This window comes from Sus scrofa, chromosome 6 (assembly GCF_054392235.1).
Source record: "Sus scrofa isolate SSC_HxYL_T2T_F1_AM1 chromosome 6, Sscrofa_HxYL_maternal_Yorkshire_Landrace_v2.0, whole genome shotgun sequence".
NCBI lineage: Eukaryota > Metazoa > Chordata > Mammalia > Artiodactyla > Suidae > Sus > Sus scrofa.
The window spans coordinates 73,673,380-73,690,043 of NC_139388.1; the positions used below are offsets into that span (position 1 = coordinate 73,673,380).

Below are 16,664 nucleotides of genomic sequence, written 5' to 3' on the forward strand. Positions count from 1 at the left end.
TTCTCTCCTGAATTAGCCCTCATTTGGTGTCATGTATCTCTGGAAACAGTGCTGGCCGTGTATGTGACGCTGCCTGAGTACCACACATGTAAACAACCTGAGAGAAAGTCTAAGTTCAATACCCTGAAGGTCAAAGGCATGAAACTCAACAGATGCCCAGGGCATGTGCCAGTTGAGCGAGAGGGTTTGCGTTTCACCTCTCACTGCGTACAGGAGGAGTTAAAGGAGCAAATGCTGAACCATTTCATTTGCAGTGGTGCTACTTCTTTAAACAGGCATTTGAATTTTCAAAGAAATTCACGTTGCTTTTTGTTAAACCAGATCTCTAAAATGATAACCCAAACAATAAGCCAATGGGCAGAAAACATACAGAGAACTAGAAAATAGGAAAGAATAAAAACCAGTGTGTTACGATTCCATGATGAAAGGATTTAGATGCAAGGGCATTTGCCCCGCACGCTGGCTGTTACAAGGTTGCTGTCAGAAGAAAGGGATGCGGCCAGCCCAGCTGGCAGCTGTGTTGCCGGGATTCAGAGCAGAGTTACTTACTCCGGTGCACAGTCTGGACAAGAGTCACGTCTGTAAAGCAAGGGAGTTTCACTATAATTTTGTAAGTAAACATTTCCCTGGATTTTCTTCTGTAACGATCAATCCTGTCGGTGGTTTTCTAGTCCATCTACTAAAAGAACCCATTCCTCCGCTCAACTAACTGCCTGACATTCAGCAGTAAAGCATCAATTTCATCCCAGCAAGAAATAAGACCAGAGGTTGTCTAGGGCTCAGCCCATCTGCCTTTGCCCCCCACCAATGATAAAAGGGCGATGTGTCTCTCTCGTTCAGATAAAGCAATACACTCAGAAGAATTCCCACTGCACACAAGGCTACTTAATAAAACAAGCTGAAAACTTAGTTGTGTTCTCCAGGTTACTGGCAGGACTTGTCATGCATTCTGTAGGCTTCCTCGATGGATCCGCAAGGGGTACAGACAATCAGCCAGGCCACCCACATCCTTCCCTAACTCAGGCAACAAATGAACTGGACAGGAAGCAGGAGCTGTGGATCTGGGTGGGGAGACAGGCAACGATACCAAGTACCTTGCAGAACACAGCACAGCGACAGAGCAGGCCAGGAGGAGAGACAGAAGAGAAAACCATTAACTATCTGCCACCAGCGAGTGACAGGTGGGCCCGAGGGGCAGGCCCAGCCCCAGCACAGACGCCCTCACCTGCACCAGCCGCATCTGTCCCTGAAGACCCGGGAAGGCCCCACCCCCACCCCAACCTGGCCTGCTGCTGAGGTCACCTGTTCAAAGCCCCCTCTTCATTAGCCTCCCTTCCCTCTCAACCCCCTCCCCTCCCTCTGTACAAGATAAAAGGTGTTTCATCTGATCAGTCTTCCAGGGAAGCGGAACTGTGACTCCACGCTGCTCTTCAGCTTCACCTCCTGGCTCCAAAACCAGGACCGATATCTCCTGCCGTGGCTCTGTCCAGCTGACCCAGCTGACCGGACCCCTCTGTAGCTGCATAGAACAATCTCCATAAACAGTTGCACCTCCACCAAAAGAACACGACCACATCACACCACCAGTTCCGAACCACTGAGTCCCACCTCCCCTCAGACAGATGGCAGAAGGCTTCAAACGTCATCCAGAAGACTCCTATTCTGCCAGCCCACCGCGGAGGTCCTCACTGCCTAGATGCAGGCGAAGGATCAGCAGGAACGCACCTCCCTCTCTCCACCCGCCCGCCTCTGCATCATACTGGGGCCGGCCCACCTCCAGCACCAGGAGCCCCAGAGCTAGTTTCCTTCTCTCCCTGAAGCACACCAGACAGGCTGCTTTCTTGTCTGGGCTGGCTGAAATCACACCAGCCACCTGACAAATTAATACCCCCTCCCCTTCCTCATTAAAAGCTATCCCTAAAAAGCAAGTCAATTTCTTACACAATTTTCTTCATACAGGAAGAATGCAAAACCACAGCATACATTAATCAATTTGTCGGGCTGACATAACAAGCCAAATGCATTCCATGTTTGCTAAGGGTATCACTGAAATAATCTGTTAACCATCCACCCACAGCTACAAAAGAGAGGACAAAAACCAAACAAACAAGGTTTTAAAAAACATGTATATGTGCCCCAGACTCTGTTTAATAACTCCAAAAGATACAAAGCCACTTAGGCAGAAGTGAATCACAAATCTGTCCAAGAGCATTGCAAAATGGAAGGGAATTATCCAAAGAGCTCACCGCTGACTGAGTGATTTTAATACAAAATGCCCCAAATCTCCCCATGCTGCCAACAGATCACCAGCAGAGGCCAATCCCAGATAATGAAACATAGTAAGAAGGGCTCTTTTTAATAATTCAGCCTATCAGGAAGTGAGTATTGATTCTTGTTTTTGGCAGAAGGAGAGAGTGTTATCTGCAGCCTTCCAGCTCAGGCAGGACACCAGGGAATTTCATCTTCAGGCCCTTCCTTACCCATTTCTTAAGAGCCCCTAGTCTCATGGAGGTGGCTTCCCTACTGAACCCACGGAAACCACCGAAGCATTTCAAGTTTTACTGATTCAATATATGTCAGTTATCATTTACCAACTATTAAATAATTTGTTTTCATTATTATTATTAAAGTATAGTTGATTTACCACGTTTCATCAAGTTGTTGTACAGCAAAGTGATCCAATCACACGCATTTCCCTGTGCTACACAGTAGGACCCCCGTGCCCATCCACTCCAGACATAACAGTTCACATCTCCAGACCAACTATTTTTCTTCTAAATATATATATATACATATATATATATCCCCACCACCACCACCCGGGCCGCCCCTGTGGTATATGGAAGTTCCCAGGCTAGGAGCTGAATCAGAGCTACAGCTACCAGCCTACGCCAAGCCACGCTGCAACCTACACCACAGCTCACGGCAATGCCGGATCCTTAACCCACTGAGCAAGGCCAGGGATCGAACCCTCATCCTCATGGATCCTAGTTGGGTTCATTAACTACTGAGCCATGAAGGGAACTCCATTCTTCTAAAGAATTTTAACAATGCACCTGCTATCTTTGTGCATATTCCCATCTTGTTTGTGAACAAATCTGCTGAATATCTTAAGAACAGATTGATATTCAATCAAAATGGTAAGTGTGCCAATCTCTTGACACCTGCAGACATACATCTTTAATATGTCCAAGAAGACTCTACCACCAAAGGAAAAACCTGGGAGAGCAGTTCAGGTATCAAACACTATTTCCCGATTCCACCCTGGAAGATCATCAAGTCCCTAAACTTTCAGGGAAAATCAACCAAGCAATAAATGTAGTGGCAACTCCCACATTTTTATATATTAGGAAAATATCTGAAACCAAAATACTTCACTAGACTGAAAACAAGCTAACGATTTCAGATTCACGTTCAAGTCCCATGCTCTCATCCCTGACAGAATGTTCTGCCCTCCATTACACTGTCCTCATTCTTCACTAACATCACTCAACCCGATTTTGTAGACGTGAGTGTGTGAGGGGGGAGCTGGAGGCAGACATTTCTACCACGAATCAGCCTTCAGGAATGATTCCAAAGCACCCACCCCCCAGAACCCTTTGGATCAAGTACTGTAATCCCGAGGGCTTCGGCGGTCCAAGATCAACACGCACATCTTCTATCAGGGGACACCAAAGGCACCTGACAGCTGCCTTCTTAGGTCCTTCTGCTTTCCCCCAAACTATAAATAGTCACAAGGCCCTGGGGAAAGGCAGCAACATGCTCCACGTGATGCAGGCATCAAGAACCAGCACTGTCACGAGGCTGCAACCAAGAGCAGCAGCCTCTCGACTGACAATACCTCCCTTTCCATGGCAATGAAACACTTTCTGGTTTTCAGATCACAGCAAGCACCCGTCAAATAAGACTCAAAAGAGCCAAAAACCAGCATCATAGATCAGACATCCAATAAATAAAAACACAATGAAACAGCCTCATGCTCTGTGAGCTGAAAAATTGTTATGCACATGTAAACAAGCTGTACTGCGCTATGAGGTCCACAAGCCCGCGAGAATTAGAACAGGTGAGGGAGAAAGTTAAACTTGAGCCATGTGCTGCTATCTAATCCACACCCAGGAATACTCTCGGGGTCCCACAACTCTCTCGTTTTCCGGGGAGGGATAAGATAAGACTCAACAGTCACTTCCTTGCAAAAAACAGAAACGTGCACGCTCTGTTTCTCTGGCCAGGTACTGGCCAATGTTTCCCTTGACTGCATTAAATGCTAAACTTCGTGTTGATGGTCCCATATTTAGTCACACTGGATGTGTTCCTTTTTTAAAAGTCCCACTTCACCAGGTTAAAAAATAATAACATGCTTTTTTCCTATCTTGTAAATGATGCAAACTATTAATTCCATGGTTAGGAAGCAACTTCTTGGAACCAAGAACTGCTCCAGGCAACTGCAGAATGAAATGCAACCACTTGATTTAAAGGAGCCAAATGAGGAGTTCCCCTCATGGCTCAGTGGTGAACGAATCCGACTAGGAACCATGAGGTTGCGGGTTTGATCCCTGGCTTCACTCAGCAGGTTAAGGATCCGGCATTGTCGTGAGCTGTGGTGTAAGTCACAGACGAGGATCTGATCCTGCGTTGCTGTGGCTCTGGCATAGGCTGGTGGCTACAGCTCCAATTAGACCCCTAGCCTGGGAACCTCCATATGCCTCGGGAGCGGCCCTAAAAAGGACAAAAAATGAAAAAAATGAAGTAGCCAAATGATGGGTTATACAGTCGACCCTTAAACAGCATGGTTCTGGACTGTGTGGAAGAGTGTGGATCCACTTAGATGCCAGATTTTCTCAACAGATACACAGTCACCCCCTGTGTCTGGGGATGTGGAATCCATGGATACGGAGGACTGACTATGGGACTTGAGCATCCACAGATTCTGGTACCTGAGGCAGGTCCTGGAACCAATTCCCCAGGGAAACCAAGGTCCAACCATACACAGAAAGTAGCCAGGGGCTCTGGCTGTTTCTCTCAAAAATGGGGAAGTGGAAGCAGAGAGGACTAACTTTTATTTTCATTTAGACGCCTATCTTAAATTTTTAACATATTCATTATTTCCTGGATTACCTATTTTATAATTTCCTTAAGAGTTTAGAGCTACATGAGTTTGACTCTGAATGAGAAGAATTTATATACCATCAATAAACTAAGTAGTACCATTATAATTATCAGGCTAGTATGCAAATAAGATAAACCCAGTAAGTCAGAGTGGGGCCAGATAAGGGCGAAGTTACATCACAGCAGCTACACTTGCACTTAGAGAGGTTTCTCAGTGATAATAACGAAAATGAAATCGAGAGAAGAACTGAGTCACCAGTAGGATCCCAGCCCCTCACACATGTCAGACCCCAGCCTCTAGCCCCTGGGAATCTGTGCCACAAGCAATCAGTAAGAATTAATGTCACGAGGGGCTATTTCATTTCGGCAAAACATCATCACACATTCCATTAAATTAATGTTAGCAGCTAGAATTTTTTTCATAGTTTGGCTTGAATTAATGTACAAATTGTCTCCACGTTATATTAGGGATAGAAGCACGCAGATTACTCCTAATTTGCGTGTTGGAGAAGGCAGGAAACTTAAGTGATATGGCAGACCCACAAGAACAATTTTTTAAGGGCCCAAAATACTGAGGTGTAAGAAGCCTAAGAGGCCCTGGAACTGCACCAGAACTTCTACATCCTGAAGAGGACATCATCAGATCTGCGCATGGAACAATCACTGGCGGGAGACTTCGGGGTGTGAGAGCTGGCTGCGCACCAGGACAGCCTGGGGAGTGCCTGGAAAGACTTCGGCTTCCTGGGCCTCCCTCCAGAACTACTGAAATAATATTCTGGTTTTACGAGGGAGGAAACTGAGCTGCAGAGAGATGAAGTAACCTGATCACTAGGAAATGCTGCCAGCGCAAAGCAAACCAACACCATTATTTCAACAGTAAAAATGTGTATTTTTTTAACCACATCCATGATCTGTTAACTTCCAAGCAGCTCTTCGTTCCAATGGAGACTAAAAATGGTACAAAACACCATCGCAAGCTTTTTTGTTTTTCTATACAAAAAAATCTGAAAATTCATAAAGACCTTGTGTTGTGAAAAATAAAGACCCCCCCCGGGGGGGGGGTCAAAGTGTTGGGAGGTCTTCTTCCCCACCCGGCCTGTCCCCTTTCCCTCATTGTTTTCCTTCCTTCATTCACCCTCTACTTTTCTTCTGCTTCACTAAAAAATCCCATGCTTCAGTTAAGACTAGGTGAATTCTGATCTATTTTTCAAAGACAGAGCAATTTAGTGTGAGGGGAAAAAAAAGAAAAAGAAGCACATTCCACAATCACCACAGTGATGCAGGGAAAAGATAATCAATAGATGCTAATATCAGTGAGTGAAAATTTGATGACGAAGAGGCCAGTTACACAGTCTCAAAGCTTCTCCCTACAAATTACTTATAAGTACAAAGGGCAAGCTGGTAATGTGTCCATGTGATCAAAATTGACGTTACCAATAATGTGACAAAGTGGTATCATGTGTCCTCTAACGCAAGGCACCCAGGACACATACCAATGACAGAAGAGCCCTGCCTAAGATGCACAACCTAAGTCAAATAACTAGGAAGCAGCAAATTACAAAAAGCCTGACTGTACTCTTTTAAAACATGTCAACATCATGAGAGACAAAGAAAGGCACAGGAGCTGCAGGAGATTAAAGGAGGCTAAGGAGACGTGGTAACCAGGTGTGAGTGTGATACTGGTTGGGATATTAGGCCAGAAAAACAAATTGCTACAGAAGGCGTTATTGAGACATGGCAAAATGTGCATTTGGCTAGTACTGCATTGTTGTTAAATTTCCTGATTTTGACAACTATACGGAGGCTATATATAAATGAATGTCCCTACTCTTACAAAATACACACCCAACTATCCAGGATTAAACAGTCAAGATATCTTCATTTCGCTCTCAGTTAGAACAATGGAATAGATTAGTGAGCCCAGACATAGACCCACATAAATAGTCAACTAATGTGTGACAAAGGAGCAAAAGCAACACAGTAAAGAAAAAAAAAGATCATCCGCGTGCCCCCTCCCAAGCATCTAGACATAAAAATCAACTCAAAATGGAACACAGACCTAAATGCAAAATGTAAAACTACAAAACTCCCGGAAGATAACATAGTGTAAAACCTAGATGACCTTGGCTTTGGAGATTACTAACAAAAGGAACAATCCATTAAAGAAATAATTAATAAGCTGGACTTCATTAAAGTTAAAAACCTCTGCTCTGCAAAAGACACCGTTAAGAAAAAGACATGCTACAGACTGGGAGAAAATATTTGCAAAAGACACATCTGATAAAGAATGTTACCTAAAATATACAAAGAACTCTTAACGCTCAACAATCTGATTAAAAAGTGGGCCAGAGATCCTAGCAGCCAACTAATGGAGACAGCAAAAAAGTACACGGCATCGTGTGTCTCATAGGTATGTCATATGACATCGTGTGCCATCAGGAAAATGCACGTTCAAACAACTCTTACGTACCACTTCCTATGAGAATGGCCAACATCTAGAACACTGGCTGTACCAAATGTTGGTGAGGCTTCAGAGCAACAGGAACTGTCACTCATTGTCAGAGGAAGGGTAAAGTGGTACAGCTACTTTGTAGCACAGTTTGGTCATTTCTTAGAAAAGTAAACATACTCTTACCACGCAATCCTGCAGTGAGGTCCCAAAGGAGTTGAAAACATAGGTCCATACAATAACCTGCACACAGATGTTAGCAGCTTCATTCATGACTTGCTGAAACTTGGAAGAACAAAGCTGTCTTCCAGTAGGTAAAAGGGTAAATAAACTGCGGTCTGCTCAGACAATGAACTACGACTCAGCCCCGAAAAGCAATGAACTGTCAAGCCATGAAAAGACATGGAAGAACCACAAGTGCCCATACCTCGGTGGAAGAAGCCAGTCTGAAAGGCTCTGTGCTATATGATCCCACCATAGGACACTCTGGAAAAGGCGAAGCTATGAAGAAAGCTAAGAGATCAATGGCTGCCAGGGGTAAGGAGGTGAATACACAGCACTAGAAACTTGTCCAAACCCAAAGAATACCCAACACACTCAGAGTGGATCCTGATGTTGACTGTGCACCCTGGGTGCTAACAATGTAATGAGGATGTGAAGATCCACCCACTGTCATCTAGGCACCGCTCTGGTGGCTGATACTGCTAAGGAGGGAGGTTATGCACCTACGGGGTAGGAGGTACAAGGGAAAATCTCCGTCCCATCCACTCAAGTCTTCTGTGAACCTAAAACCGCTCTTAAGAATACAATCTACTTACAAAGAAAGGGAAAAAGCGGGGGGGGGGGGGGGGGGCGGTGATTAAGTACCAGAATTTCAATCTAACTGCACAACACGAGACCAGAGACAAAAACAGAAAATGTCAACTTCCAGGCATGAGGCATAACAACTTCTAGACTCTTAAGAGGATTGATTAACCTTAGATGTATTATTTAAGCTGGACCCCAAGCCCTAAGAAAAATGGAAAGCCTGGATATTTATAAGAGATACTGTCATCAAAAGCACTATGATATCCTAAAATGCGGGATGACACTAGAAACAAAGTTCAGCTCAACAAAACTGCAAGCTCCATTTCCACAAGCTTAAATGAGCTGGGGCAATTTATATATTAGTAAGACTGATTCCAGAGACCTTGTACCGCCTAGGAACTCCATATATCTGCTTAGGGAATTTTCAAACAGTGGAAAGAGCCCTAAAAAGGCAGGCCTGTTAACAGAGCCTGTAAGTAACCGAGGGTGATGCATGAACCCTGAAGAAAAAGGAAAGCTCAGTAATGCTTAGAAGAAATCATTACACCTCATACAGACCTGTGGTAACACAAGCACTGCTTAAACGGCAGGCAATTTTCTAAAATAATAAGATTATCCAAATCTATGTGCTGAAAATGCGGCTTGATGCCCTTTTAGTGGGGAAGAAAAAATTTTTTTTCAAGAGAGATGAATATAATGGACAAATAGCCTTCAGAACAAATTAACTGACAACCAACTTCCCTGTGAAAGCAGGTGTGAAAACCACTGTTCCCAAGGGAAAGAAGTCACCTGGAAGCAGCACAAAGGCCAATTCCCACAATAGCCTGCAGCCACCTTCGGTTTAGGGATTACTCCCTGAATTAACATGGCATTTGTATTGGCAATTTTCCTGAAACACCTATGGTTTTAACACCTTTCCCTACAAACATACAAGACAATAGTTATTTGGGGCATACTTAATGGCAACTAGGGAAGGAGCCACAGTACATGCTGAAAAAGCAGGCTATCCTCAAAAACTCCTATATAAACAAGCAACCAGATGCCAATTCTTTATAAGTACGGAGTAGATAAGTGATATGACCAATCTTACTTGTAAAATAGCATTTTATAATAAATGTTCACTTTTAATTATTAAACAGTTCTCACAAATCCAAGTATGAAAGGTACCAGCGTTAGAAATGACAAATGCTGGAGTTCCCGTCGTGGCGCAGTGGTTAGCGAATCCGACTAGGAACCATGAGGTTGCGGGTTCGGTCCCTGCCCTTGCTCAGTGGGTTAATGATCCGGCGTTGCCGAGAGCTGTGGTGTAGGTTGCAGACGCAGCTCGGATCCCACGTTGCTGTGGCTCTGGCGTAGGCCGGTGGCTACAGCTCCAATTCAACCCCTAGCCTGGGAACCTCCATATGCCGCGGGAGCAGCCCAAGAAATAGCAAAAAAAAAAAAAAAGAAATGACAAATGCTTTACATAAGCAAAAAATAACACTGTTTTCACACTGGTTTGAGGCTCAGTCAGAAAGTTTAGTCTAGACATTAGACAGAGTATTCTTAGCTTTGAAAAGAAGAGGTGCATGCATCACATGGGGTGGCTGTAAGAACCTCCACTGGTCAAGAACAGTGGAGATCAGGCTTCCAGACTAACAGCCCCTCCTGAAGTGGGGGTTCGGAGGGAGCCACTGGACCAGCTTCTGGGCTCTGTGTTAGTGGGAGCAGGTCTCTCTGGATCAGGGGAATGGATTTATTCCAAGGTAGACACAAGCCCCCAAATCTCACATGCACAAGGTTTCACCTGAAACAAACGCCGACTAACACCCGCACAGACCGCAGGGATTATTTTTCAAATGTACACGGATGCGGTGACGAGGAGTGAAAGGGGAGCTCATCAGCAGGCTTTGCTGGCCACGCAGTACTTAAGCCAAAGGAGAGGAAAGACCGACCACCACCCTTGCTAACTAACAGGAAAGCGAAACTCACCAACACTGGACAGGTTCCCCTGCCGCCGCCCATGCGCGCAGGGCAGAGGCCAGAAGGAGAACTCTCGGCGGCGGCGGCGGCCCAGCCACCTTCTGCCTCCTAAGTGAGCAAGCGGCATGGGAGCTGAGAAGCTCCCTGGAGAGGATGTGAAGGCAAAGGGCCACAAGGCGGGGATCACCCAGGAAGCACCCGAGGCGGCAGGAGAGCAGGGAGGCCACCCAGGGCCCGGGTCAGGTCCCGAAAGAAACCTCAGTCCTGTCACTCGCCAAAGGCAGCGTGTTACACAAATGCAGACCTCAGGTTTCCTCAGTACAAAATGAAATAAGGAGTTCCCGTCGTGGCTCAGTGTGTAACGAATCCCACTGGGAACCATGAGGTTGTGGGTTCGATCCCTGGCCTCACTCAGTGGGTTAAGGATGCGGCGTTGCCGTGACCTGTGGTGTAGGTCGAAGCTGCGGCTTGGATCTGGCATTGCTGTGGCTGTGGTGTAGGCTGGCAGCTGCAGCTCCGATTCCACCCCTAGCCTGGGAACCTCCATATGCCGTGGGAGCGGCCCTAGAAAAGACAAAAGACAAAAAAAGAAAGAAAGAAAGAATCCCCACAGATTGTATGCATGAACTCTGTGAAGGGGAGCAATGTGCCGAGTGGCCGGGTCCGTCCACTCCCTTAACAAACAGCTGGTGGATTTGATGGTTTAAGTGACCCACCTCAAGAGACTTTATAGAGAGCACCAGTTTTTAACTTAACTTTTAAAATTTTCAGCACTTTAGGAATCTACTGATTAGCATTCATGGTTGAAAAGTATATACTCTCTCCAAGAAAATGCACAGGTGTTTAAGACTTTGCAAAGCAATTTCAGAAAATTCACAGACCCTCTTATACTCAAGCAGACCACCTAGGGACCTGTGGACTGCAGATTAAGAATGTCAAAACTAATAACTTATTTAAACCTGAATTTGTGCAAAACTCTGTGTGATAACAGATAATGCTTCATGCTTTGTATATGCGTGACATACACATTGTGCTAAGCAATTTAATTCATCATTACAGCCGCCCCACACCCATTTGAAAGTGAGAAAACTAAGGGTTATTGAAAAGTTAACTAACATGGCCTATGTTACACAGGAACTCATCAAGAGAAAAGGATTCTTCTCTAAAGGACAATGCCCCTAAAACATAACCAATAGTTAAAATAATGTCTTAAATAGCTCAGCCTACTATTACAATATTGTTTGATTTATATATGTTAGCCACTACACAGAGACCTTAAACACACAAAACCAAAAACGCTAAATAACTCAATACCCTAAGCAGCCCCTGGTTGTCTAGTGGAGGAGGATGGGTGCACCCAGCAGGCACTCCTGCCTGCCGAGCCACAACCGCAATGGAAACAAATGTGCCCTCCCCCCGCCCCCGGGCCCCAATTTTTGGCTGCCTCTCAGCATGTGGAGTTCCTGAGCCAGGGATCAGACTCACATCCTAGCGCTCCCAAGGTGCTGCCAATCCCACTGCACCACAGCGAGAGCTCCACAAATGTGCATTTCAAGTCCCTTTAAGTCTCTGCACCTTCTCTACTCTGGACCGAGCCCTCCATAAGGCCAGTTAAACCACCTGATAATGGGAGCAGCTGGAGGGTGCAGGAAGCTCTCTGCACAATCTGGGGAGAATCTGGCCAGTGCTTTCTTTGCCTTCTCACCTCCTTTACTACCCAACGACCAGCAAACCAGGACTTTTTGCTAAAAGACATCCAAGCTCATCGATTCTCAGGAACAGGTAAAAACGTGGCCCTTCCAGCACAAACACTTTGAAGATGAACAGGTAAAAATTAATAAAATTAAATATTGGGAGTTGATGTCATCATTAGTACAGAAACACAGATCACAGACACCTGAATATGCAAAGAAAGTGAAATTATGATGCAATCAATGCTAGCCTTTAAAAACTAAATTAACGAAAACCGTCTATTAGGGAAGACATCTGGAGTATCATGGCAGGAAACGTTAATGACATTGTCTGCGACCCTGTAATCAATTTCTTCTCCCAGCAGCTCTCTCATTACACTGTATTGGATCTGTGTGCCTGCAGAATTTATGAGAGCTGCACACATGCAGGGGAGCTGTGCCAACTGGATCTGATTCAGATCCAGCTCAAATGACTCTGGCAGCATGGAGTGTTGTTACAGGACAATCAATACGTTAGCTTTGTGCAGCACCATCGTGACTCAAAGATTTACCACCTCGTTACAGCATCTTCTCCAGCCTACACACAACGGTATCTGACTGCACCACCAGTCAGGACTTTATTGAAATCCCCAGTGGACACACTATTTTTACTGCTAAAAAACAAATACTAGTCATCACTAATGCTCACAGAAGGAATTTACCAAAAATCAGTCTCATGGGCAAAATTTTAAATCCATTCAGCAACTCCTGGCTAGTGACTCTACTGCGGTACAAGAAACAGTCTAACGGCGACATCCATGCTGACTAGAGAAGGAAGACAATGCTGGCCTGAAAGATAAAAACCACTGCTTATACGCATATAAACACACACAACCAAGATGCTAAGTAGGGAAGGTGGAGGCCTTTGAAGTAAGCGGTCAAGTCGGGACTCTATTAACTTGCCCCTTAGGATGACAATATCTCCCAAGGACTAAAATTAGATTTTTATTCACTACACTGGGTTCTACCTTCCATTGCGAATGCCTGTTTAATCAAGAATTTCAAGGCTTCCACAACGTAAAACCTTTTTTCTGGTCTAATTCTTGATAAACATGAGAATGTTGGTGTGACAGTAATTCCTGACTTTTTTAAAATTACTAACATCCCATCTCCATTGTCTCGGATCCTCTTCATTTTGAGCATGGACGGCAGCCCTAGCCATCTAGCTGGAACCTTCAGTCTGTCCCCACTCCGCACTACCACCCAAGGAATCTCCTTAAGCAGTGATGTGCAAATCGACTCACCTGGAATGAAAGCCTGCACAGGAACTCTTCCACCAGCGCGTGCAACCTTGCCCTGTCTAACCTTTATGAACCTCTCTGATCCGGCCCCACTTCACATCCCCGCCTCTGCCTCCCCAGACCCACTAACCTGGGCTCTTCACTGACGTCCTGCGGTCATCTTCTCACAACTCCCAGCTCCACCAGGCTCACGGCCTATGCTGCTTATAGGGACAGGGTGACTCTACACCTGGAGGGACGCAGCCTGCCCACACGCTACTGATAGATCAAAAACACACCCAGCTCCTCAAAATCCATCTACCTTCGCAAAACCTCCCCACGTGCTGCAAGAGCCCGTGTGGAGCACTCTCCTTCCTTGTCTGAAGACACTCATCTTCCACACTGTGAACGAACAGTTCATTGCATCTTGCCAGCATCCTGAACTGTGTGTGCACGTGGCATGACTCCTCTCTTGTGTTATTTTCTGGTGGCGTTTGAGCCCCACACTCAGAATACACTCAACAAGAGAAAAGACAGGTCTTAAACTTCTCTAGTGATTAAAACAAGTCAATCAGGACAATAAACACCTGTCTTTCAGAAAACTTCAGCATTAAATCCTCATAAAGGAAGGAAAATGAAGACAGGCGTATACACGGCTTTCAGAAAAGGTGAGGCACACAGCTCAGAAATCACCATCGTGGATCATGAACACCGAAGCCCTGTTCTCCAAGGAAGCACTAAGGACCCTACACCCCGCTACACCCCACAAGCACCAAGGGCCCTGCACCCCGCTACACCCCACGAGCACCAAGGGCCCTGCACCCCGCTACACCCCACGAGCACCAAGGGCCCTGCACCCCGCTACACCCCACATATGCCCCACATAACAGAGGTAACAGAGGATTTACCTGAGTATAGCTGAGAGCCCTACCGCTCCACCCCAACCCCAAGCCTTTCAAAATGCTTATTCTACACCTGGCACTGCAGAAAAGCCTAGCTAGTTCTGAGCAATACGCTACAAAACGCCACCTAAGGAAGATAGCACCCAAAACGGTTTAGACTCACGGGCCACGAGTCCCAGTTACCCTGGGGAAACGCACATTCCACACGTGGACTCAAACTTACCCCCTTTTTTTCCCCATTTCAGTTGCCAACATCCACACTCGCTGCTGATTGCCAGCTCCTGCTCCTTGCAGCAGCCCAGCATGCTCTCTGCTGGCGCCAAAATACCCCACACACCACCAAACCCCGCTGACCTCTGGAACTGTCCTAGAGGGGTAAGGCAAGTCCCGTATTTTGCTTCCTCTGTGCATGTACTTGTCACTCCTTTAAAAACACATACAATACAGCACATTTTGAAAGGGGCTCTGGGGAGGGAGGTGATATTCCTATTTTATACCCTATGGGATATAAAATATTGACGGCTTTTAAAAACGGGATTCTCCTTACCCCTACAGGCCCTCTCCCGGCTTCAGAAAGATGTTGTGGTGGCTGTGATGCCACCGGCAGAGAGCATGCTGGGGGGTCACACAAAGCAGGAGTTGGAGATCTGCAACAGGCCTGGGAGTTGTGGACCTAAAAAAGAAAACAGTTTTAAGTTAACAGGCCCAATGTCCCCTCATACCCTGGTTATGAGGGGCACTCAGCACACGAGCAGGTATCTGCACAAATCCGTGAGCAGATGGCCTCTGAAAGCCCCGAGAATCTGGGCTACCACCAGAGTTCGACTTTCTGCATCAGTCAAAGCTGTTTCCTTACTCCAGCGTGAGCAAACGCGACCCTCTGGCTCCACACTTTCCTGTGGGCCTGTCAGAAAGCAGTATGGTGTGTGCCCCTCAAAATAACCAAGTTAAGACGTGACAGCGTCAAAGCACAGTGACAGTGGCATGCTTTGCTTATAATACAAACGGAAATGCAATGGTGGTCAGGTAAACACAACTATAAACAAACCACAAGTGGACAAACTGAGCTTTCAGAAGACGTTCTACTTTGAGACGCCAGGGGCATAAGACATGTACTTGGTAGGGAAACAGTCACGGGGGTGGGGTGGGGCGGGGCGGGGCGGGGGCACTCAAAGAAAGAGCCTGTCATTTTCTCAAAATCCCAGTTGTGAAGCAAAAGACAAAGGCTTAATACCAGAGGGGGAAAGACACCATTCAAACAAGCTTGAATTTGTTCACAAAATAAATACAGTGAGCAGGCCAGGCACCAAGTTCAAGGAAGATATTATTTCTTTTAGGGGAAAAACCAATTTGGTGTGTATCATGTCTCTCTGTCGCTCGCTCTCTCTCTCTCTTTAAAGAAAGTTTGAATCCATTAAAACATTTAAAGATCAGAGAGCAACTTCTGAAAGCCAGCACAGTCCTGGTATGTATCAAAAAAGATACCTCAGATAATAGTTTGGATATATTCCCTTTCAAATACTCCACAGCATGTAAAACATTTCCAAAAACCTAACCAATCCAACTGCATGTGGTTTTAAATGAACTAAAAGCCCCATAAAATCCAAATGATGAGGCGAGGATCTATTCTTAACATTGTTTTAAAATTACAGATGAGCAAACTTTGAATATCAAATTCTTTTTAGGGAGTACTGTTTCAAATAATTTCTTTTGAGAAGCAAAGAATAACTCTAAGAGCTTCCTAGAGCCCTAGATTTTAATATGCTCCATTAACGACTTGTTTTTTTTATGGCCTTTGGAAACAAACAAAAAAGACAAATCTGAAGAAAACGAACTAATGCTGGGAATGTCCTTATCAGGAAGTTTCCTTTGCTCTCCCCACAGGCCACCATCTAGAGCATCCCGGACTCCACCTCTGACTCCCACCGCTGCAGGGACAAGGTATGTGCTTCACGTGGACATCAGGCATCAGCAACCACCCCTTCACCACACACCTCCCTCCTCCCCAGACCAGCCCTGCAAACTCCAAATCAAAGATTCAGCTGGGCACTAGAGGCACAGTGCACTCAACATTTTTTTTTTTTATCATAACCATCAAATAAAAATGAACTTCTGGGAGTTCCCGTCATGGTGCAGTGGTTAACGAATCCGACTAGGAACCATGAGGTTGCGGATTCGATCCCTGGCCTTGCTCAGTGGGTTAAGGATCCGGCGTTGCTGTGAGCTGTGGTGTAGGTCGTAGACGCGGCTCAGATCTGGCGTTGCTGTGGCTCTGGTGTAGTCGGCGGCTACAGCTCCAATTCGACCCCTGGCCTGGGAACCTCCACATGCCGCAACTGCAGCCCTAAAAAGACAAAGAGGGGAAAAAAAAAAAAAAAAAAAAAAAAAAAAACAACTGCTCACAATCGTTATTCACCCAAATCAAGGGTTTTATAAAAAAAAAAAAAAAAGACGTCGTAAAGGATGTCTTAAGCATGATGGCATTATT

At 45.6% G+C, this 16,664-nt stretch overlaps 1 protein-coding gene across 6 annotated transcripts in view; it reads right to left on the reverse strand.

Annotated features, from left to right (window-relative positions):
• The window catches only part of RERE (arginine-glutamic acid dipeptide repeats), a 403,553-nt gene that overhangs the window by 201,632 nt on the left and 185,257 nt on the right, over positions 1-16,664 (reverse strand). For 3 of the 6 annotated variants that reach the window (XM_084962662.1, XM_084962663.1, XM_021095277.2), the window contains exon 4: positions 14,724-14,849. The exons of the other annotated variants lie outside the window; for them this stretch is intronic. In XM_084962662.1, coding sequence (XP_084818788.1) covers positions 14,724-14,849 — 126 coding nt within the window. The remainder of the gene's footprint in view (positions 1-14,723; positions 14,850-16,664) is intronic. 6 annotated transcript variants of the gene reach the window in all.